The sequence below is a fragment of the Colletotrichum chrysophilum genome (genome assembly GCF_026319265.1).
Source record: "Colletotrichum chrysophilum strain AFK26 chromosome Unknown scaffold_226, whole genome shotgun sequence".
NCBI lineage: Eukaryota > Fungi > Ascomycota > Sordariomycetes > Glomerellales > Glomerellaceae > Colletotrichum > Colletotrichum chrysophilum.
Window position 1 is genome coordinate 1 of NW_026517513.1, and position 21,809 is coordinate 21,809.

The following is a 21,809-nucleotide window of genomic DNA, read 5'->3' on the forward strand; positions in this document are numbered from 1 at the left end:
AGCTTCTGGAAGAAGACTCACATGTATTTAAAGATGAGAAGGGCACCACTCTTTCCCAGAATGGTTCTTCTATCCTCCAGCTTGGAATGCTCGTAGTAGTAGGCTAGACCAATGGCACCGACCTTGTCCTAGACCCTTACACCTCAGCCTTGAACAGAATTCCAGAGCAGGCACCCTCAATATATCTAAATCAGTTCGCACTAATGGCATGGCAGCTCCTGTGGAGCAGAAGCCCGGTCACTTGTTCAGCACAGAAGACCGTCCTGAAATACGGCGCTTGGAACATGCCCACTGAAGACGTGCCACGCGGCAATTGATTACAATAGATCTAGGTTTGCCTTGCCTTGCGAACCCGTCTTCTAGGTTGTCGAGGTCTCCACTGTCGGGGGCAGTTGGTTAATCGACCAAGATGCGTCTTCAAGGGTATTACCGACATCCAACGTTCGCTAGGAACTACCTGAGACGTCCCGAAGCTCACAAAGCATACCTGACTGCATTCTGATGATGGAACGATACGCAAGTCAGACCGCTCGAGGGAACGGGCGCGAGTTCATCTTGAATCACCCTGCATTCTCCTGTGCCGTTGGTATTCACCGATGAAGCGACAACTTTCCGTCCGTCTTTACGCCAGTTCGCCTGGCGCATCTGTAACGCTGATAGGCCGTACCTGGCTTTCGAGAGATGGCCTTTGGTCAATCGTGGCAACCTTGCGGGCCATCCGTGGCTCCGACAGCCTGGACGGATCTACCTGTATCCACTCATCCCGTAGGCTTGAGATCTTCGATGCGTCGATTCAACTACCAGACTGATGTAGAGCCCACCACTTCATCCTCGCCTTTTTGGCCTTTCTTATCCCCAAAGGAAGCGCCTTGCCCTAATTTTCGATCAGGTTGACTCGGTTCTTAAGGAAAGATGCGGCTAAGGGTGGTCGATTATGTTGAAATTCCACCCGAATCTAACATATGGTGTTGTGTCCGTTCTAGTTGGCCGTCATTTTGCTGATGCTGCTAGCTGGTGTTATCACGACTTGGCCGTACGTTTCTGTATCTGTGGGGATACTGCCGAGCTCACCGCCCAGGCCATGTGCGGCAGAATCTGACCAATGAGAGGGCAAGAGTCTCTCCAGCCCTCTTACCGTGACGTAAGGTGATCCCAGCGGACTATTATATATCCGTCACCACAAATACTCCGAGTCGGTTCCGCACTTTTGCCTCGACCCTCACTGACCATCGCAATTTGTTCCTTCCTTACACGCACATACCCCGTCTCCAAGGGACCTCAAAGCCGTCCACCACATCCTTCCTTACCGACCACGTGAGAGCGCCGCAAATTCCCCAACACTCAGGCGTCTCGCTTTCTATTTCTTTAGGAAGCTCCGACACTCCCGATCCCGTCCCCGAGGCACCTTCTTCAAAAGCTACATTCCCGCTTGCGGCACCCACAGCCGTCATGGGTCCTACTCCCGATACTGAGACCGCTCGCACACCTGAGTCAGTTGACCTGCGCCCCAGTCTGCCGTCACCTGTCTAGAAGACCCCGACGAGTAGTCCTGGCGGCACAGGCACGACTACCTCAGCGAGCAAGGAGAAGGCTGGAAAGGACCTTAGCCGTACCGACGCCGCTGTCGAGGCGAAGGATGGCTACCTGTCTGAGCCATCTGACCGACAGGACGAGGCGGTTCATGGTAGGGGACACTCCACATTGCGCGAGGAAATCAAAGCTAACATACAGTTGCCACAGTTGCCACAGTTGCCACCCCAGCCACAGATGGGGCCGAGATCACCGTTGCCATCGCCATCGAAAATAGAGACACCACCGACTCCATTCAACCCGCGGATGCTGCTGATGCCAAGGATGATGCGGACGACCCTGAGAACGGCATCTTCGTCATCGAAGCCATCGTTGGTCATCAATGCGACCCTGATGATCCCACCCTCTTCCAGATGCGAGTGTGCTGGATGCACGGTAAGCCGACGTGGGAACCCGAGTCAAGCATCCAAGAGGATGCGGAGGAAGCACTCTTTGCATACTGGGACACCGTAGAGGGCGGTCGCGAAGGCGCTATGGTCGACATAAATCTTTGGCACGTGCTCAAGGTCGAGAAACACAAACAGGAGGCTACCGGTACTGTGAAGCTGCATGTCGCCTGGGTCGGATCACATGAGCGTACGTGGGAGCCCGAGGATCAAGTCTTGCAGAACGCGCGCGAGCTTGTTGATGACTACTGGGCTACCCGTGGCGGACGTCAGAAGCACGTCAAGTCCATTGCCATACCCGTTAAGAGGAAACACCGCTACCTCGGGGGCTCAGTCGACGTGGAGCAGGTTGCCGGGGCGGAGGAGCTGGCGGGTGCGGATGGAGAGCCTCCAAACAAGAGTGGTCGTATTCGTGGCGACAACAAACCGACTTCACAACCAGTCCACGCCGGAAGTTATGGGGACATCGTCGGTCACCTGCCGTGAGTAGTAGTTGCGAGGAATGAGATGGCTTGGTTGATTCGGCATTGCTGCAAAGAATGCGGGGTTGCAGAAATATTGGGACGGTTTCTGATTGTGTTACGCGGGTGCCTATATATACTTAAACTTGGCAGCTTGTTGCAGGTTCTCACGACCATAGCAAGGTATACACAATTTCAGGTTGCTCTGTCTGCCTAGATTCGTCTTTTCGCGGTGCTAGTAACGATACAGATGACGTTCACCATGGGTAGCACGTGGTGAGAATATGATTGACAAAGCACGTTGTTCTAGCATCGCATCGGATAAATTTTCGAGCAGGCTCAACCAGGACGTGGCGTGAATTGCCTGTTCTCCTTGACAGGTACAACGATGAGGCAGGATTTGCCTCTAACTGTTGGTTGGGTTTTTGTATGCTAAATCGCATGCAGCTGTTCCGCCCTGAGACCGGTCGATCGTCCCGCATCGATCTCACAGCCAGTCATCGGAACAACGTTCTCCCAGCTTGGTGAGTGGTCAATGCGTAGCGCGACGACCTCACCGCGACGCGACTGCTGATGCAAAGCCGTCATCTAAACATCACGTTTAGCAGCACCCCACCTACAATGGAAGAGCACTCTGATTCAAACATTATCAAGGGAAACCCTATCGGCAGCGGTCTTTCTGCTTTTTTGGATGCGTTCAAATCGACTAACAGAGACCCTACTTGCGAGCTGCAAGCAGTGGACCACCTCAAGCCGGACGGTAGGAAAGACGCAACTGCCAATTATTCTCTAACTAATCATACCACCAAATCGGGTTCATCGACGTATCATTCTCCGGGATTATGGTAAGCCTATCTACAAGGCGAGCTCTCGATCAGCACTACTTGCTGCCCTGGTGGGCTGCATTGAGGGCCACGAGTCTTTGTACAAGGCAGGCATTCTCCACAGAGATATATCCATCAACAATCTCATGATCAATGAGGACAGTGGCAACCCATCCTGGCCTGCGTTCTTGATCGACCTTGACCTCGCTATTCGAGAGCAACGAGAGGGTGCTTCAGGTGCCAAGGGAAAGACCGGCACAAGGGCCTTCATGGCAATCGGGGCGTTGCTAGGCGAGCAGCATTCGTTCATGCATGACCTAGAGTCGTTCTTCTGGGTCCTGTTCTGGATATGCGTTCATTACGACGGGGATGGTAAAGATGTTGGGCCAACGGAGTTTGATAGGTGGAATTACGAGAATGACAACACGTTGGCTGAACTCAAAATGGGCATTGTTGGTGATGATGAGTATTTCCAGCAAAGAGCTACTGAGAACTTCACTTTGTACTACCAGCCCTTAGTCCCATGGGTCAACAAACTGCGGAGTAAGGTATTCGCTAAGGGTTGGAAGAGGGACAGTTCAGATCCTGGGCTCTACTCCTTGATGAAGGACATCCTTCTCGAAGCACAGCAGGACATAGAAGTGAGGGCGGTTGGGAAATGAACAGCAGAGCTGCTAATGATTGCTGAAAAGAAGGGTGACCAATTAATCCACATATTCAGTACCCCTTGCCGTCTTTTTGTCTTCCTTGTGATTTCTCTCGCTTCTTATGCCTGCGTGGGCTAGTTTCTACCCAACATTATCACAGGAGTTTCGTGGTTATCAGCTGAGCCGACATCAGGGACTGACGCCACACACGGCCAAACAGCAAGTCGACCTCTCCGACAAGTCATGGGTTCGGCTCCCAAAGCTTCTATCAGCATACCTCTCAGCCATCTACAGGACCGAAGAATACAGCTAGGCCTATGATGACATAAAACCCGAGCAGCAAAGCACCTTCCAGATAGTTAGACCGGCCATCTCTGACGACAACAGCTGCAGCTAACGTGGCGAAGACGTAGGTGACGGTCGGTACGAGCTCAAACTGCAGGGTCATGGATTTGTGGAATAAAGCCCATGTAAGAATGACGAGGCAAGGGGCGACGAGAAGCCCGGTCTCCGTGATGGAGTTGAGGATGATGTCCATCGCGAGATCCATCCTGTTACGCGTAGCTTTTCCAACCGCGGCCGAAGCTTTTGCCGCATTAATGGCAATGGGAACAAGAAAGAAACCAATAAAGTCTGGCCCTACATGCGTGACCTCGGCGAATGGGTTGATGCTTCCGACCAGGTTATCGGCGCAGACGACCGCGAGGGCAACCGTGATGGCGAGAACGGCGGTTGCGGCAACGATACTGATGACGGAGTCCTCGGTCTCGTCAGGCGGAGTCTCGTCGCAGAAAAGATCGGAGTGTGTGCGGGACTTGAACCAGTGATACGTGACGTATAGAAGCAGGAAGATAATAGCGGCACCTCGAGAAAACGCGAGGATGCTCTGGTCCCTCTTTGCGGGGTGCTCATCGCCAAACTCTGAAGAGAGCTGGCACTTGGTGTCAGACGAAGGTTAAAGCGTTCAATCACCAGAGAACTCACAATGGCAGACATGGCGACCGACGTCATCGGCACAGCTATCACGGTGCATATAGTCTGCGCCGTGCCTTGGGGGAAGCACTGTTCAGAGCCCAAAACCGTGACTCTGTCGCGCATATTGGCGATGCCGCCCAAGAAGAAGCATAAACCCATGTTAGGAAGCAGGCTGAACAGGATAGAGCCGAGGACTATCGACCGGGCCAAAGTGAAAAGGTCGTGCTTCAGAGCGAGAATGCCCACAACGAACTCGACAGCATTGCCCGAAGTGGCTCTCAGCATCTCCTTTGGTTCTGCGCCCAAGTTCATCGAGATTCGTTCGATTGCAAGCGACAAAACGGCACTCAGAGGCATGATGGCAAAGAAGTTCGTGGCGAAGACTTTAACCGGGCTCCAGCTGCGGTTGGGCGCAGTGATGGCAAAAGGGACGATGGCGAGGAGCCAGTGAAGATGATCTAAGTGCACCCTATGTCAGCAACTCGGTGAGATGACGGAGGGGCGTGGGACGTACTGCTCGACATAATGGCTTTGGCTTCGTGCCAGGCTTTGTAGAAGCCCCCGAAGGCGGAGGACGCTGGTCTGTGGCTGGCGCTGTGGGGAAGCAGAGGCGAGCGCTCGGTGGGCATGGCGTCGTCGTGTTGGTCATCAAGGACCGGGTGTCACAGTCGGTGACAAGCACCAGGCTAGCATGGCCTTATATGCTCATCGGCTTGGTGAGGCATTGCAGTACGTGCATTCACACCAATCTCTCCAGGCGGGAGCATGAATTTGCGAGCCCTTCCCTGTGCGAGTAGAGCTTCGGCTAGGACAGCTCGGCCGGGGTAGCTAATACCGGGCAAAAGCCTGCTGCAACGTGCCTTGCTTCTGCCTAGTAGCGCCTGTTCAAGGTTGCTATGGAGCTGATCCCGTACACGGGTCGTGGGGCGGTGGTCTTTCTCCACGTATGGCCAAGTCCTTGCCTGGTCATCAGCTGGCACCACGTACATCGCCCTTCCCAGCCCAGAGCCTTGACGATGGATAGCGAGAGCACCCAGCCCTTCCCGGGGCCGAAGAGTATGCCTTGCCGCCTTGTTTTCGCCATGATCGACTCTTCAAGCCAGTCTCGGGCTTTCTTATTGCCATGCGGGAGACGTGAGAGCTGGATGACTCGTGCATGGCCGCAACCTGTGATCCTTGGCCAGTACGCAATTCCTATTGGGACTTTATTCACCAGCAGCCAGACTCTCACCGAGGCTTGGCTACGCGTCAGAATGAGGGTGCCAGCCACGCCATGCATGGGACAACTTGGTGTTTCTTGTTATCAAGGTGGGCTGTCCATGAAAAATAATGGCATAACAAGAGTGAAAGGTCTCGACCCATGCGCTACTCTTCAACTCCGGATTCTCAGCTTTTCCCGAGTTTTCGACTCCTTCAAGCGCCCCAATTTCAATTGTTCGAAAGCGTTGTCTCTGGACGCTTGAAAGAAGATGCACCATCTCCAAGATGCAGGCCTCCAACTCCCAAGGTCCACTTGTGACCGGTCCGGTCCCGGTACGGATCTCGTGGATGCCCATCAGTCAATCGCCAGTCTGCCCGTGTCATGTCTGTCGAAGGACAGATGTCGGCTCCGAAGTCCAAGACAGCGTATACCCACGCTTTGCGGATCGGTCAGCAGACGTGCGGGCAACGGTGCAGAGCGAGGATGGACCAAAAAATACCTTTCCTCGTAGACTCCCAGAGCTGCGTCAGGCAGCTCCATATACGCTTCAACGAGAGGCGAGCGCGGCCGAACCTCGCACGCAGAGGCGACCGTTGCGGCCCAGCTTTCTACGGCAGCTTTGGCTGGCGAGACCTGGGGGGGAACGCGCGAAGGCCGCCGCCAGATCGTGTGCGGGGATGTATTTGATGTCCACGCCGGGCCGGTCGCCGAGAAGAGAACGATCAGAAGCCTTCTCAGAGTCTTCTGGGGCGATTTGCTGGATGATGCAGAGGTTTTGAAGATTGGTAGCACGTCTGATGAGACGACGCAGCGCGTTTTCGTCCGGATGATCTCGCGAGCCAGTGCAGGGCGTAGTCTGCAGTGCAATAATGATGGTAACAAGGTGGTCGAATTTGAGACGCAGGGTTGCTTCCGAGGGGAGTTCGTCGACGATGAGAGTCTCTGCGGCGCTCGCAGCCGCCCGGAACGGGTTCGCGTTGAGGTCAGACAGTTTCACGGCCATGATGCCGTGTCTTCAGCGTGCCGTGTCTGAACCCTCCGTGTCTCGCCAAGTCGCTCCTTTATGCTCGCAGCGTTGGCCATCATCATCCGGGGGTCGCATATTCAGACATCACTCGTCGCTGCGCTGTTCGCTGGCGTCGTTGCCGGGCCTGTCGCGGTCGCCTCGCAGACGTTGCGCCGCCCCGCGGATGGCAGGGAACGGCGTACCGGAGCAGGGGCCGACGAGTACCTGGATGTAGCGAGCGCCGCGCGGGTGCGTCGCTGCGTGGCGCTAGCGCGAGGGGCGTGCGCGCCATGAGCAGGGGCATGGGACGGTGGTGCAGGGGTGTGCCAGCACAACTGCAGAAGCCTGGAGTCACCTCGCACGCCGACACGCCCCCCTGGCCAGCCCGCACAGGGAGGGGGCAGGGTCGCTCTCGCAGCCGGTGTTGGTCTATCAGCCCTCCGCTTCCATGTCGGTGGGCCCAACTGCGGCGTCGAATTACGCCCAGATGGCGCCGATCCCTGGCGCGCCGATCATTGGCCATTTCAACGACGTGCCAACGTCGGCAGGCGCAAGACGCCAACGGAACGAGCCAGGGCATCAGCCCCGGGGTCGACTGCGCACCACGACGGCCGGCACGGCGCCCATCTTGACGTGTCGGGCCATTCGTGGTGTTGGCTGTCCCATTATTGCTTTTCAGCCCACGTCGAGCTCCCCTGACGCACGACGACCCCCGAACGGGCGGCCTTTCCGACGATCACCGCCATGGAGAAGACGGGGAATGTCTTCGGATGCCGCACGCCCTGATTGGCGTCAACAACACGCTCACCGCCTGCAGACGGCCACTTGCCCGACGATGCCGCCCCAACAGATGGCCATAACCGACACAGTTCTCCTACTTATGTGTTGCCCCTTTGTCGACGTTCGACGTTGGACGTTCGACAGACTGATCCGCTGACTGCGCAGAGGGTCCAACAAACACTGCGTCCATGTCTGTCACCATTCTGGCCATACGCATCTCAGCCATCGCACTTGTGCTTGCCCTTCTTCTCCGTGGTCTTGGTCGTCTGCCCCAACATGAAGCACAGAGGCATCCCCGGTATGCGCAGCCTCTGACCTTATTGGCACCCGCAGCATGCTGATTCATTCACGTCCTCAGGGTTTGAAGGGGCTCTCCGTGCCGCCTGCATAGTCGCCACCGGAAGCGTGACGCTGGTGCTGGCCATGCACCTGGCCGCCCGGTACCCTCCGCACGCGCGGCTTATCCGTGCCCTCGTCCTCAGCGTCGGCGTTCTCGACCTCCCCTTCCTTGGAGCCTATTCGGGATCGCCTCTCTACGCAGGACTCAGCTCGAAATACGGTCAACTCAGACTCATGATGGCACTGTACGTCGGCGCGCCCGTGTTGTCGTCCATCCTGGATATCACGCCTGCATCAACGGCAAGTGCTCCGTCGTCCTTCCGAACGCGCGCTAATGACAATTAGGTTGTGCTCTTCAGCATCCAAATTCTCTCGATTGTGTACTGCCACGTGTGCCTGTGCCGGCAGACGAACAATGCTGACCCAGGAGACGAGCCCACAGCGTCTGTGGATGGCCACTGCCAAGTCGACAGCCGTACCAGTGGCTTCAGCATCACTTGGGCCGACTTTTGTCTCGCGTGGGTACAATATACGATCGCACCAAAGCTAGACGCCGTCAGCACCGCCTTCGACCTGCCACCTGAGCAACATAAACATTGCTTGGAACTCCTGTATCGCACTTGATGGGACGGGGACGACGCCTCGCCTGGAGAAGGTACCGATCAAAGCATGCATGCGGGAAGTCCTGCTCTCGCATCGTTTGGGGCAATTGTCTGGTATTGGGACCCAGTCGCGCATGACAGCATCTGGGGACTTGACATGCCCGGTCATGTAGTCAGTCTTGAATGCTCGTCATACCCAGTTGGTGTATTTGGAGGCCTATAGTAGATTATTCATCCTCAGCCCCATCGAAGATATAGCGTTCACTAGAGATCTGGGCCGAACGCCAGACGCATCACTGTGCGGCTCTTGAGCCTCTATAACACTAAGTGATTAATCTTCGCTCGTAGTCCTCGACGCAGGGCTTTTGAGAATAGATCTTTGAAGGGCGGGATTCATGTCTGAGGCTTCATCAAGCTTCGCTACAACGTACTTCGATTCTACCCGCAATTACTAGCCAGAGGCGCCCAATACAATAACCCACTGGCCAAGATCTGGAACTTCCCAATTACCTTTCTCGCTACTTTTCCATTAGAACAGGTTCGGAGTAATTTTATTGATTAGCAGCATGCAACAAGGTCCGGCAACGACAATAGATAGTATGTGGTGCATAGTGCGTCTAGTTGCTCTGCCCCGAATTCATGCAACGTTTCTGAGCCTCGACCCAGCCACTTGATGGCGAGAACTGGTTGGCAGCGCGGGAACTAAACGTAGGCTAGTATACTGAGTGATAAAATCACTATTGGCCCACATGCGACATCAATCAGAGCGGATGGCATGATATTCAGCCGGTGCAGACCTTGCGGAGGTATTGCCCCATTTATTCTCGAAAAGAACGGACCTGCACGCCTATGCAGCCCAAAGAGCCACGAAACTCATGTAATTTCCGAATACAAGTTCTGCCACACAACAGTCGATGACCGCCGATGGGATCACTCATGCCACATATCCGCACTCGATAACAACCACTATCTGCAGCCATCAAAGTTGGGAATGGGGTTAGCCATGTGCAGGATGGCGAATTCACGTTCCAAATCCTACTGGCTTGTCTAGCGTCATCTTGCCTCGAGAGTAAGCCTCTTGCAAGGAAAAGTACGGTAGACACACAGCAGGGATGGCTTGCCTGCAGGGTCCATCGTCCAACCATCTCGCACGCCATACTTCACCCAAAGCGGGGAAAGAAGAACCATGCTTGTGTTGGTGGTGCGTGACGGCAAGTTTTCCAACCAGGAGTGGGAAAGTGATAGTGAAAAGGGGAGAGATAGGCCACCTTCGGCCATGAGATGCCGTCACTAGCCGGTCGCGACCCCAGCATCTCTTGCATAGTAATCTGCTACAAAAGAAGTCGTCGACCGCGCCAAAACAGAGGTTGCAAATCGCTTGAATAAAGGTGATACCACGTCAAATTTGAGTCCTGACCGCATCGAAAACCTCACAGAAAAAATGGCAGCTACGATTCGCGAAGAGCTGGTCGACGGAGCCAAATGCCCAAAACAGGGCTGCGGCTTCAACAATATGTCTGGCAGAGACACTTGTGAAAAGTGTGGCACTGCCCTTTCGCAAACTGTTTGAAGACTTGTCTCAGTCAGTCATTATCTGTCTCTGATTCAATCTGTGATTAACAAAGCCAGTAGCTATTATGGGCACCAGAAGATAACCTCGATGGCATCAAGTTCGTACCGCGCATCATGCCTGTCCTTTGGACTTCGACCACATCATCCACGCGTCAGCAACATCAGCAAATCCTTCATTACCCAGCTGTTGCTGGATGCGTCGCCTCCAGTCATTCTTTGAGTCATCGTCTCGGCCAGGCAGATTCAGGCCCATTGAAATACGAAATTTCGTTCTTATCCACTCCTTCGGAACATAGCCAGCTGTTTCCCAATCAATAATACAAGTTCGTCCATTCGCTCGATTGACAATCACGTTCCCGGGGCCCATGTCGCAGTGAAAAAACAAAAAAACGGAGCAATCCATTCCCATCGCTTTGCAATTCTCCAGAAGGGACTCAGGGCTGGTCTTCGTTCGGTTTCCACCGGTAAGACGTTCCTCAGAGAGGTGAAGACCATCAACACCACTGATAGCACTGCCCTTCCATGAAGCCAGCTCTTTGCATGCGTCAATCACCATGCCAACATGGCGATCTTTCGTGTTCTCGTCCATGTGCCACCAGGCCTCCGCAATGGTCTCTCCAGCCATGCGGCTTAGAAAAACGAAGTACCGACCGTCGCGTTCGTGGTGATGGATCACAGTCGGTGTATCGAATGTCGCAGGGTTTTTTGACTGAACGAATCCGAGAGTGGTATGCTCTCTCGTGGCGTTGTGGTTTTCCACAGTTTTGACCTTGAGGTACGCCTCACCAATTCTCCAGACAGCTGAATTTTCACCGATATGGTGGACAAGTTGAATGTCATCTACGTTGGACATCGCTCGACCCTGAGGCGCTGGGGCATTCGGTTCAGAAATCGTGAAGAATTGACCGTGACCGTCGCTCCACGATAAGGCTGATTGTGAGATTTCTCGCCTCAGCAAAATTGTCTTCCCAATGACCCAGGTGTTGGCATTCACTTGCTGGAAGGAATCGATGATAGAATCTGTCGACATGATGGCGATGAGGAAGTGATTGAGTGAGACAATGAAGACAAAAATTGTTTCCAGCGATTGATCGAAGGGTTTTATCCTGCATGCTACGTGACTCTTTAGTCAGCAGCTGTGATAGAGGGGCTGACCGGGCACACAGTTTCACCGTCGCTACCACCGTCGCCAATCAAACCACGTTGCCTCCATCCAATAGCGTGTGAGGAAGTAGCATCTCGCCGCTGTCGGGCCACCGCATCCCGTACTCAAGCCCTCGATTCCCTAGCAAACGCCTCGACTATTTTATGGAGCTTTCACGGGAAACTACTCTGCACCACGTGTGGCGGGGATGGCATGCGGCTCGAGCAAGGGGACAAGCAATGGTTAGGAAGGGGGGGGGGGGGGTACGTTCCATCATCCGGCGGCTATCCGCCCCCACTAGGCTCGCAGGCCACAGTGCGGTCTTCGAGGAGGTCCTCGCCGGTTGGTCGGCTGGGCGTATCGCCGTTGTAACCAAAGCCATACAACTCTCGCGACATAACCATCGTGACGGCAAGAGCAGCGGAGGCCGATTTCCCAAGCGAGATGTTGCGATTCAACTAATTCAAAAATAGCAGCTGAGGCGAACGGCGAAGTATCCGGCGCTACACTATGAACAACGAAAATGGCCTTTCGCAATCTGCCAAACCCCGCGACCTCGTATCGCCCGGCGCTATCGTCTCGCGGTCTTTGGCGACGACGTGCGCGTCGACCCCCCAAAGGACTTGTGATACTACCTCCGACCGGACGCCGGATGCGCCCGACGCGGCAAACGAATCCTCCGGCTCTCAGCAGCAACCGCATAACCCTCCGTTCTCATCTCACTCACGCAGCCGTGGCATCTCTGTAGAACTTGGAGTTGACAGGTAGTTGAAACATGATGACCATCATTTCGGCCATGCATCCAGCCCCAGCAACGTCTGTTTAAGCGTTTAAGACGACGCCTGCGGAGATGGGTCGTTATTCACCGGATAGTTGGGCCCAGTGCCAACCAATTCTGTGCTGTTCTTGGGCTCCTCGAGGCGCTATACAGACTTGTGGTCCTCGAGAGCGGTGTTGGACATGAATCCAGAGCAGAGAACACGTGGAGGAATTCTTAGATTCTCGACTAATGGGACTCGGTGACTGCATATTCTGAGGCTTTGCGAAGCATCCCAAAACCACAGCTCTTCTATAAAGACACATTCTTTGCCACGATGGCAGTCAACACGTCCGACAAGCTCCGCCCGACCCCGCTCAGTCCAGCTCCTCAGGGGCACACATGCTCACCCCTGTTTTTTTGTCCCTATGCACCCATCTCTGTTTACTCTGGTCCCAGCTCCAGAACTCGTGAGCTGGATCTTTGCTAAAGTCTTTTTCTGCTTCCTTGGCCAGGTGATCAAAGCCGCCATCTCCCATGCCTTGGTCAATGTTACCATACGAGTAGTCTTCAAGACTTCTCGGCGCCTTTGAATCCGCCTCCGCACTCATGGTCGTGCCACCGAGACTCGCACGGTTCTCCGGCGGCAACGTACTGTCATCCCTCGAAAACGTATCATGAGGCCACCCGGCAACGCCCCGGTCAACATTGTCCAGCGCCCTGGCCGAAAGACTGTCTTCGCAATCGGTCGCGGCCTTCCCCGAGGCGGTTGCAGAGGTAATTCGTCGCCTGAATAAGAAGCCCCCATGTCGGCCAGGTTCGACAAGTTCCTTGCTGTCAACGGGAGAAGGCCGTCTGCTTGATTCATCGGGTGGCCGTTGAGCGATGTGACTGGCATTCTGTCTAACAAGCCACCTGTAAACGTGGTCGAGCCTTGCGCTCATGTGGGCAGACCTACCGTGACACACTGTGACTTTGGTTCGCCAAGTATATGTCCAAGGAGCCCTTAGTGGAATACAAATCGGTGCGTGCTGTGTCTTTAGTCCTGGGCGATAATGAAAACCTTTTCTGTTCCAATCCTGCCTTAATATATCGCCGACGAGACGCGAAGTCGGGAGTCCCGTGGAATGCCCAACTCGCAAATGCCACGACAAGGCTGCCAGACTGACAGGCTGCCAGACTGACAGGCTCCCAGAATGGAAGTGTACTTCGCCAACCTTGGAATGGAATGGAATTTCGACGGCATTTGAGGCGGTGCAGTCGCCTGTATCTTGACAGTTCAGCGTGGGCGGAGTCACAAGCAGGCTCTCCAGCAAATCTCATCTCATGATCAAACCGAAATTTTATTGTTTTGTATGTAACCTATAGGACACCAGCTTGTGAAGAACCAAGTACAACTATGTATTTGAAACCTGTGCTGAGCGGGACTCTGCAACTACTGTTCTGCCTTGTTCACTAAACACACCAGAATCCCACCTTTGACCCCTCAATGCGTTTTTGAATTGCTGCATGCTGTTGATGTCAGGTGCAGTATTTCTGAAAGATATGCGCGATGATCCACCCAAAGTATCAGGCTGAGCGGGATGCTTGAGGTCTGCAGTTCGGCATGAGTATTCGCAGGGCTTGTCTTCAGCAGGTAGCGCTCGAGGTGATAGCAGGTAAGACTGATGTCCCTCGAGCTGCGACAACAATCCTTTCGCAGGTACCATTGCGATAATCTCGAAATCCCCGCCCATTGACTCCTTAAGGCGCTTGAGGGCTTTTATTCCGCCTACGTTCAAGATGGCGCTGTTTTTAGCTCTGTTCACGGCAGTCATTAAAGGTAGATCTCTCCAATCCCAGTGTCGCTTCCAGCGCCATCTGTCGGGCTTGGAAACGTATCCGGCTCGGGAGGGGAAACCAACCAGTCAAGCGATTAGAGCCCTTCAGCTAGCCCACCCCGATGAAACCTTGCAAGAGACTGTCTAAATTGAAACGCCGCGTTCGTGGCTGATGGCCCGCGTACTGTCCATCCCTCCTGTCCGAGCAAGTCAGCCGCAGCAGTTTGTAAGCCGTCTGGAATTTTTCAGTCATCGACACAGCGGCTTCTTGCAGGAGACAGTCACCTTTCGCTATTTCGGACAAGATTGTCTGTGAAGTCTCGTGGAATTAGCATTCAAAACCTGACTCTCGTCTCGGGTTATTACCTCCATATCCAAGCCTTGCCTCACGCTGGCTAAGAGGATCGTGTGCCCCAGCAGTCGGCGGATATGAGTTCTCTCCTGTGAAGTGTTCACCTCTTATATCAAGGGCCGATGATAAGTCCCGGGCAGTCGTGAACGAAACTGGAGGTCCTTGCTCGCCAATTATTACTAGATGTAACGAGAATATCACCACCGTAGCAGGGGTTAACGCGCAGAAGGAGGGGTCTACAGCCTTGTCCAGGGTTGAGCGACATGTAGCAAGGGTGGCTACCAAACGCGTGAACTGGAGCTGGCATCTATGGCAAGTGGGCGACCAGGTTAATGTCATAGAAGTACACGTAGTCACCCATAGCAATCACACAAGCAGCTGCGAGTCAATGCCACTTTGATGGAGCCTGAGCATGTGCCATGGCTATGAATAAATAGGAGCACAGTACCGATGCCAACCCAGTTGACTGAGGTAGGCAATCCACGCGGCAGGGATTTGGAGAGCAACAGGGTTCGCAGCTGTGCTAAGCTCAGCCTAGTGGTGACGAAGACTGGACGCCCGTCTGGATGAAGGAGGACTGGATGGGAATGGAGCCCCTGCAATATTACACTGCCTTCATCAGATGAACTTGTGGTGAAGCGATATGAGGAGATGCACACTGATACTACCTTTCTATTAAAGAATACGTGGGGTCGTTTGTGACAGGCGCAGCTAAAAAGCAGAGCAATTTGTCTCGGCGCCGATTCATTAGTGGTGGGCGCATTGCACTGACCGGGGTTGACGGGCATGAGCGAGGCCTGAGATGCATCCTCAGTTGCTGATGTAACACCGACTGGGGACGTCGTGCCCAGATTGGTCAGATCTGGAGCTGTTCTGATGCATATATAGTTCTTCCAAACTGCACTTTGCACCGCTTGCTTTCGCTACGTGTCGCAACTGCAGTCTTTGCAGACAATCACAAAGAAACGTCAACCTCACACTCCATGGCCTTCCGTACTCAGCATGATAGTAGACTACCTTGTTTACCGTCCGGAATCTGACTTTTGCGTTCATTCGCTGAGTGCGGAGAATCCTCTGATTCTACCACATAGAGTTGAAGTTCAGTCTTTCTGGGCATTCTTCGAACGGGGACATGTGAGCGACCTCGCTCGAAAGACTGCCCCCGGGACTACCAATACGATTGTCAAGCCTTTCCCATTATTAGGGGAAGAGAAATTGAGATTTCAGCTGTATACTTGGTAACTCTGCCCTTGTCTGACCCTCGACTAATTGTGAGACAGTCATGTCCGTCGATGGATGGACCTGTCATCCTTGTCGGCATGTCGATGCAACTTTTCGGAATCACCCTTCGGTGCACGACCAAGAAAGTCAACGCCTGATGAGCTTGACGACGATGTTCTACGTTTCTTTGAAATACGCTCCGCCACTGTCCCACAGCTCACTTTGCAACCATCATCAAATGCTGCGAGGGACAGACCTTTCGTTAATAATTCATCCTTCTACGTACAACCAGGATTTCCAGAGATGAACCCCGACTTAGAACAACGCAACGGTTTGTGGGTACGGGACGACCCGTTGTACAAGGAGGTTCGCAGGGCATCAGATGATTCTTTCCTTTGCCCTTGGATTGGTCTTCCTGACTGCAATCACGCTGCGACATTTTCTTTGGAAGTACATCAGTCCGTAAATCCATCTCATCAAAAGGTGTGTCTGCTAACACGGAGGTCCTCCAGTTCATACATCGACGACCATCTACGCAAAGATGCAATCGAGCTCGAGAATGACACACCGAGCGTCAAACGGCAGGTTCGGGGGGAAAGAGATGTATTCCGATTCGCTGAGGAATGAAATCAGTGTCTATCAGTGGCCTCGCGGACTTAACGACAATATCGATCTTATTTGGGCGAGTATGGATTTTAGACGTAGAGAAGACTTTCTTCCACGTAAAAATTCGGAGTCCATGCATAAGTTGGTCTTTTCAACGCACGATTATCTCTTGTGGTCCTGAACTGCATGAATACAAATGGCTCGCCTTTCCCATTTCAAATGCTCCCAGCTTCACAAGATCTTCCACAAGTTGACACACCCACAACCATCGTCCAAGAAGTACCGCAATGGACCGCTATCCCTGCCTCAACAGATGCAAGCACGGCGTTGGCTGCCCCGGCTCGTTCAACATGCATGGCGCTCGCTACGAAGACTGCGGTGAACAGCAGATCGAGGAGGCGGCCAATGCTCCTGTGACAACCGATAAGTGGGGGCGCATCTGGATTAGAGCGGAAGGCAGGAGATAGAACTCACTCAATCATAATGCATCTCCACTCATCCATCTGTTCCGACGTGACGTACACCTATCCCACGGTCTCAAAGGTTGGCGTAGTACTTGCGGGGCTTCGATGTCCCCTGCCGGTTACGAGGTACGGCGCCAGATCCAAGGCCCAGACCTGATGCGTTGGGACGGGCTGTCAGCTGAACATCGGCGTTCCAACAGACCGTGCGTCAGATGTCACCTCGACGGGGTCGGTTGTGGAGCGCTGCAGGCTTGCTGGGCACACAAGTAAGTACCCATAACGCGCGGGCGTCGGGATCCTCACACAGCCAGCGGCACGCTAGCGAGTTCCCCGGCGCTGCTGGCAAGGGTCATGGTAGGGTCTCGCTTGGCGGACACGCCCGGGGTGGGTTGCGAGTACCACAAAAGGTGCCCTGCGACGGCGTGGGTACCTGTGCCGACGTTTATCTGGAGTGATCTTGCACGCTCCACATCGTTGACGCGAAAGATAGCAAGGGTTGATCATTGGTCAGGCAGCAGCATTGACAGCATTGCGGCATGACTAAAGGACTTATTTTGGACGTCCGGCCAACTTTAGAAACTCCAACGCTCTTTTCCACAAACCCATCTGCCTGCCTTGGAAATCTCACGGTTGGCCAAGACTGTCTTGGTTCATCGTCGGATCTTGTCACATATGAGATCCCCTGTTCTGTCTTGTTCCCAGCCGTCGCAAGAATCTCCGGTCTGACTGAGCCATTGAGCTTCCCTGTTGGACAAAGCCTGTGTTCCGAGCGGATTCACGTCTCAGTACGTCACGATGCAAGTTGGACAGCTGCCTCCGGGTCCCGAGACAGGAAATTTCTATATCCCGATTTGCAACGTGTTTTTCATCAACACGAGCTCTGCGTTCTTACCTTCTGACAGTCGGGCTAGTTACCATTCGATACAAGATGGCAGGCGCTTAAAGAGTGGCTCAGCCGCGACTTTGAAGTCGACTACATTCAGCTCTATCACCCCACCTCGGGCTGGATCAGGGTCCAGGGACCATACAATTTTTATCGTGCATGTGGTAAGCGGCCAAAGTTGAAGCGTGACCAGGACCTGCTGACACGCGCTTAGATCGTTTGAAGGATGGAGTGTTCAACGGCAGACGCATCATTTACGATGACAGCAACATGACGAGTGCTATCGTCGTCAAGGAGGTACATAATGATGAGAACGCAATTCCAGTGAACGGTACCATGAGATCTCGCCAACCAACGCCTGCTCTATTCTCTGCGCAAATCGACCATCAACCCGCACCGTACCCTTATGGATCGTCGGAATCCTCATCGCTTATACAACAAGTGGAGCCCCTTAGTACCACATGGTGCCAGAACACGATTCCTGACTCACGGCAGGTTCCAACGAACCTCGGACACTTCAGCCAGGGGTTTGATGGCATTCAGATGCAGGGAGCTTGGTGCTCTGACTACCCTGCGTACGTGTCCAACAGTCGGTTCCTTCCAAGCGCCGCGGCTCCAACCAACCAACCCAGCCAGGCTGTCTTTGTCGAACATAGACGAATAATTGTCAGACGAATAGGGCTCAGCACTCCAGAGGACCAAATCAAAGTGCTCATCAAGCAAATCATGGCACAAGTGACCCCAGTCAAGGCCGAACTCCAGAGGATCGACGTCCCCTGAGGATCGGGCAGTCAGAACAGAGGGCATGCCTTTGCAACATTTCGAACCGCACACGTTGCTCAAAGCGTTGCTGAGCTGCTCAACGGCAAGACTTGGAACTCCCGTCGGCTCGAGGCACGTCTCACCACCGAAGGTGTCGCAGAGGGGCGGGCAAGCCGCGCGTCTCCAATGCCGGCTCCGAGTTCGAGTTCGCCACAGAAGAAATACCACAACTCGAGACAAAAGACAAGGGGAAAGACGCGCGCGCTGGTTTCCTCGGGGTCTATTAGTCGCCCTTTTGAGTCTTCTTCTGCTCGTTCAGGGTCGTCGGGTTCCAGTACTTTATTGTCAGCAGAGCCATCACAGAAGAGGCGCCAGCAACCAGCACGGCCGGTAATCGCAAACGGAACTAGTCGCAGATGACCCGCTGATTAGGAGAGAGCGATCGACTTTGCTTCATCAAGTCTGTGGATAGGCGATGTAGGCGAAACCACTTTCCGGAGGCATCAACGATCTCTACCGCCGGCTTCCCGCCTGGGCCGGGCTTACTTCCCTGTTTGCGATCGATTCTTCACCGTCAGAGTTGACTTGCGAATTTTCTGTATTAGCAACTGCCTTCATAGATCGCTGCACGAAGAGTTATGCAGCTGACCGATGTCTACAGCCAGAAATCGTGAAACTGCATGTCCTCTGGCCTTGGTGAGATTGGCACCCACGGCGGTCTTTCCAAGAGAGTATTTCCGTCGTGGACTTTCACTACTTAGTCTGCAATACATACATCACTCCTTCACCCTTTCCATAACTCCCGTATGCGCTCTTGTGAACCAAGGGACTTATTGATTAGCGTGTTTGTCAGGCGAACGCACTGCCTGACTCCTCGAGACTGACGCACGCGCGCAAATCCGGGCGCTTGATGACCACGCGCTGTGCCGCCATATGCAGCCTTTTCGCGTGGATTGAGGAAGTCCGTGCCTTTCGCTGCCTATCAAAAACATTTAGGGCCTTTGGTGAGTTGTGATCGCAGTCCGCCAACGGCCAATCTAGCCGGAAGCCAAGCTTGCGCTCCGTCAGGATCACGCTGGAGCGCCTGGTTATTGCAGGTCAGGCACGTTCTGAACGATGACCAGGTTGCGGTGCAACCACGATGAGCTCCACAACTCATTTCAAGCCCTCTTTTGACTGATGTACGCTGACTTCCTTACTCGGCTCCTTTCAAAGGCAGACATCCCACTGCCATCGCCACGAGCTATTTCAGCAGTTTCTGGGGCATTTCAGCAGTCTCATCGAGCGCAACAAAACAGGGCCATTCTTCGCAAATGCTGATTTAGGTTGGGAAAGCGGCGACTGCTACCGGACCACCGTCACGCTCCACGCACAGATAGCCGGTAGCGCTGCAGAGAGACTGCCGACCCAATACAGCCAGAAAGCACGGTTTCTTCGCAGCGGAAAAATGGGTTACGTCGGAGACGTGAGCGCAGAGGAGGAGACAAACGATGACATTCTGGCCATGCGTGCATTGCTAGTCTAGCTCAGTTGACGGCGTTCTGGGCCTACTCCAAGCCAGCCGGACAGGGACTTTCTCCGAGGCTAGGTACGCCGAACTAAATGTCTCTGTTGCCAGTGCCTGGTCTAGTTGTCCTGGCCAGTCCAAAAAGCCTCCACGGTGAATATCGAGCGCCCAACACTCCTTCGTGGAAAAAGTGAAAGATCACAACAGCCGATCCGGATCATGCAAACTTTTTTCCATACATTTTCGCGTCGTCTCCATATGCTCATGCGGCGAAGACGGTGGCCAAGACCACGGCCAACATGGACCAGAAGCCGAGAGCCTCAGAAGCGGCCCGGAAAGCGGCAGAGCCGACATCATCAGTGCCGCCTGAGGCGGTCGTGCCGTTAGGGAGGGTGCCGTTGATGAGAATGATGTCAGTGTTGTTGTAGATACCCTTGGTAACGACGGACTGGTTCAGGCCCTGGTAGCTGCCATTGCCGAGGAGGGCACTCATGTACTCGGTGCTGTTGTTTTAGTCGCATGCGCAGGGCTGGTGACTAGCGCAACCACATATTACCGGCTTCGTCTGGTTCTCGCGCGCCGACTGGTTGTAGAAGCGATACGGGTGAGAGTAAGGGTACATGTAGGCGCCCCCGAGCCAGAGACCGGGCCAGAAGGCGAGACCACCGCCGATTAGCAAGAAAGGGGCAATGCTACCGGGCCCTCTCGATGCGCCGGCAACGTCAGGAACCTTGGCGCCGCCGCCGTATGAACCGCCGTAGGCCGGCGCGGGGCCGCTGCCCGTCTTCGTGGATCCGCCGGAGCTGTCGCGGCTACCGCCTCTGGCGATGCCTCCGGTGCCACTGGTACCGCTGCTTCTGCCTCCGCTGCTTGAATGACCTGTGCGAGAACTTGATGAGCCACCTGAACTTGAAGCGCTAGAGCGAGAGCCAGAGCCCGAGCGACTGCCGCCAGAATCACTACCTCCAGAGCGAATGCCACCGTTGCTGCTGGTACTACCTCTTGATAGACCCACCTGAAGAGCCTCCTCCTCTGCCGCCCCCTCCGCCGCCCCCGCTCCCGCCGCCCTTGCCCTTCCAGAGCTTCTGATCCTCATTCGCGTTGCTGTCGCGCTCTTCTACTGGTGCGAGGAAGGAAACGCCTGAGGCGTGCAGGCCGGGTTCGAGGGCCGCGGCCCATACGGACGCGAGCAGCGTCGCCATGATGACTGTGAGACCAACTCTCATTTTCGGTTATAACGGTGCGTTTACGCCGACCGTCGAGATGCGATGTTGGAGCAAAAGTAGTGTAGTTGATGGGTGGGTCGTTCTAGCCGTACGCGATTTGACTCAGAACGGCAAAAAATGACTTGGGGAGGGACTGTCGTCGGATGTGGTATGAAAGCGTAAAAAATAGGCTCGGAGGAACAGCAGGTGGGAGTGGGTGCAATTTTGTCTCTTTCCTGTGTCACTGCGGGCGCTTTTCGTCAATCGACGCGGCAATCTGCGAATGGGCAGCTTCACCAGAGGGCACCGCCTTCTACCTTCGAACGCTAAAAGGCTTTCATGCAAATGAATCCATGTTGCAGACAGTTCTGAGGTTGTTGGCCTCATACAACTTCGAGAGGCTACTCCCCCCTCGCCAGGGTGAGACCGTTGATCCAGTTCACGGCTGCTACTTGGATGATTTCCATTGGCACTTGGAGGAACAGATGCTTAGAAACAGGAGTGCCGTACTGGAAAGAATGGCTGCCTCCCTACAGCGTGTTGTCGGCCCCATCGTCGGACCAGGGCTTCGTCGTTTTTTTTTTGTACAATCCATCTTCCATGTCATCGCCACGACGAACTCGCAGATTTATACTGGACATATAGAGCTTTTGGGGGGTTAAGCCACGCAGATGCGTGGAGACTGACTTGGAAATGAACAGAGGA

General features: G+C 54.3%; 4 protein-coding genes across 4 annotated transcripts; 1 reads left to right on the forward strand and 3 right to left on the reverse strand.

Moving 5' to 3' along the window:
* Positions 1-1,449: 1,449 nt before the first annotated feature.
* COL26b_013383 (uncharacterized protein) lies at positions 1,450-2,462 on the forward strand (the record flags this gene model as incomplete). The annotated part of the gene is made up of 3 exons (XM_053185999.1): positions 1,450-1,510; positions 1,562-1,684; positions 1,741-2,462. 3 exons carry the CDS (start codon positions 1,450-1,452, stop codon positions 2,460-2,462), a joined length of 906 nt encoding a protein of 301 aa, XP_053030047.1.
* Positions 2,463-4,188: 1,726 nt separating this feature from the next.
* On the reverse strand, positions 4,189-5,512 carry COL26b_013384 (uncharacterized protein; the record flags this gene model as incomplete). The annotated part of the gene is made up of 3 exons (XM_053186000.1): positions 4,189-4,839; positions 4,893-5,341; positions 5,398-5,512. 3 exons carry the CDS (start codon positions 5,510-5,512, stop codon positions 4,189-4,191), a joined length of 1,215 nt encoding a protein of 404 aa, XP_053030048.1.
* A 1,119-nt stretch (positions 5,513-6,631) lies between these two features.
* COL26b_013385 (uncharacterized protein) lies at positions 6,632-7,087 on the reverse strand (the record flags this gene model as incomplete). Its single annotated transcript, XM_053186001.1, has 1 exon — positions 6,632-7,087. One exon carries the CDS (start codon positions 7,085-7,087, stop codon positions 6,632-6,634), a length of 456 nt encoding a protein of 151 aa, XP_053030049.1.
* Positions 7,088-20,161: 13,074 nt separating this feature from the next.
* On the reverse strand, positions 20,162-21,101 carry COL26b_013386 (uncharacterized protein; the record flags this gene model as incomplete). Its single annotated transcript, XM_053186002.1, has 3 exons — positions 20,162-20,395; positions 20,456-20,778; positions 20,915-21,101. The coding sequence occupies 3 exons, from the start codon at positions 21,099-21,101 to the stop codon at positions 20,162-20,164; spliced, it is 744 nt and encodes a 247-aa protein (XP_053030050.1).
* Positions 21,102-21,809: the final 708 nt, after the last annotated feature.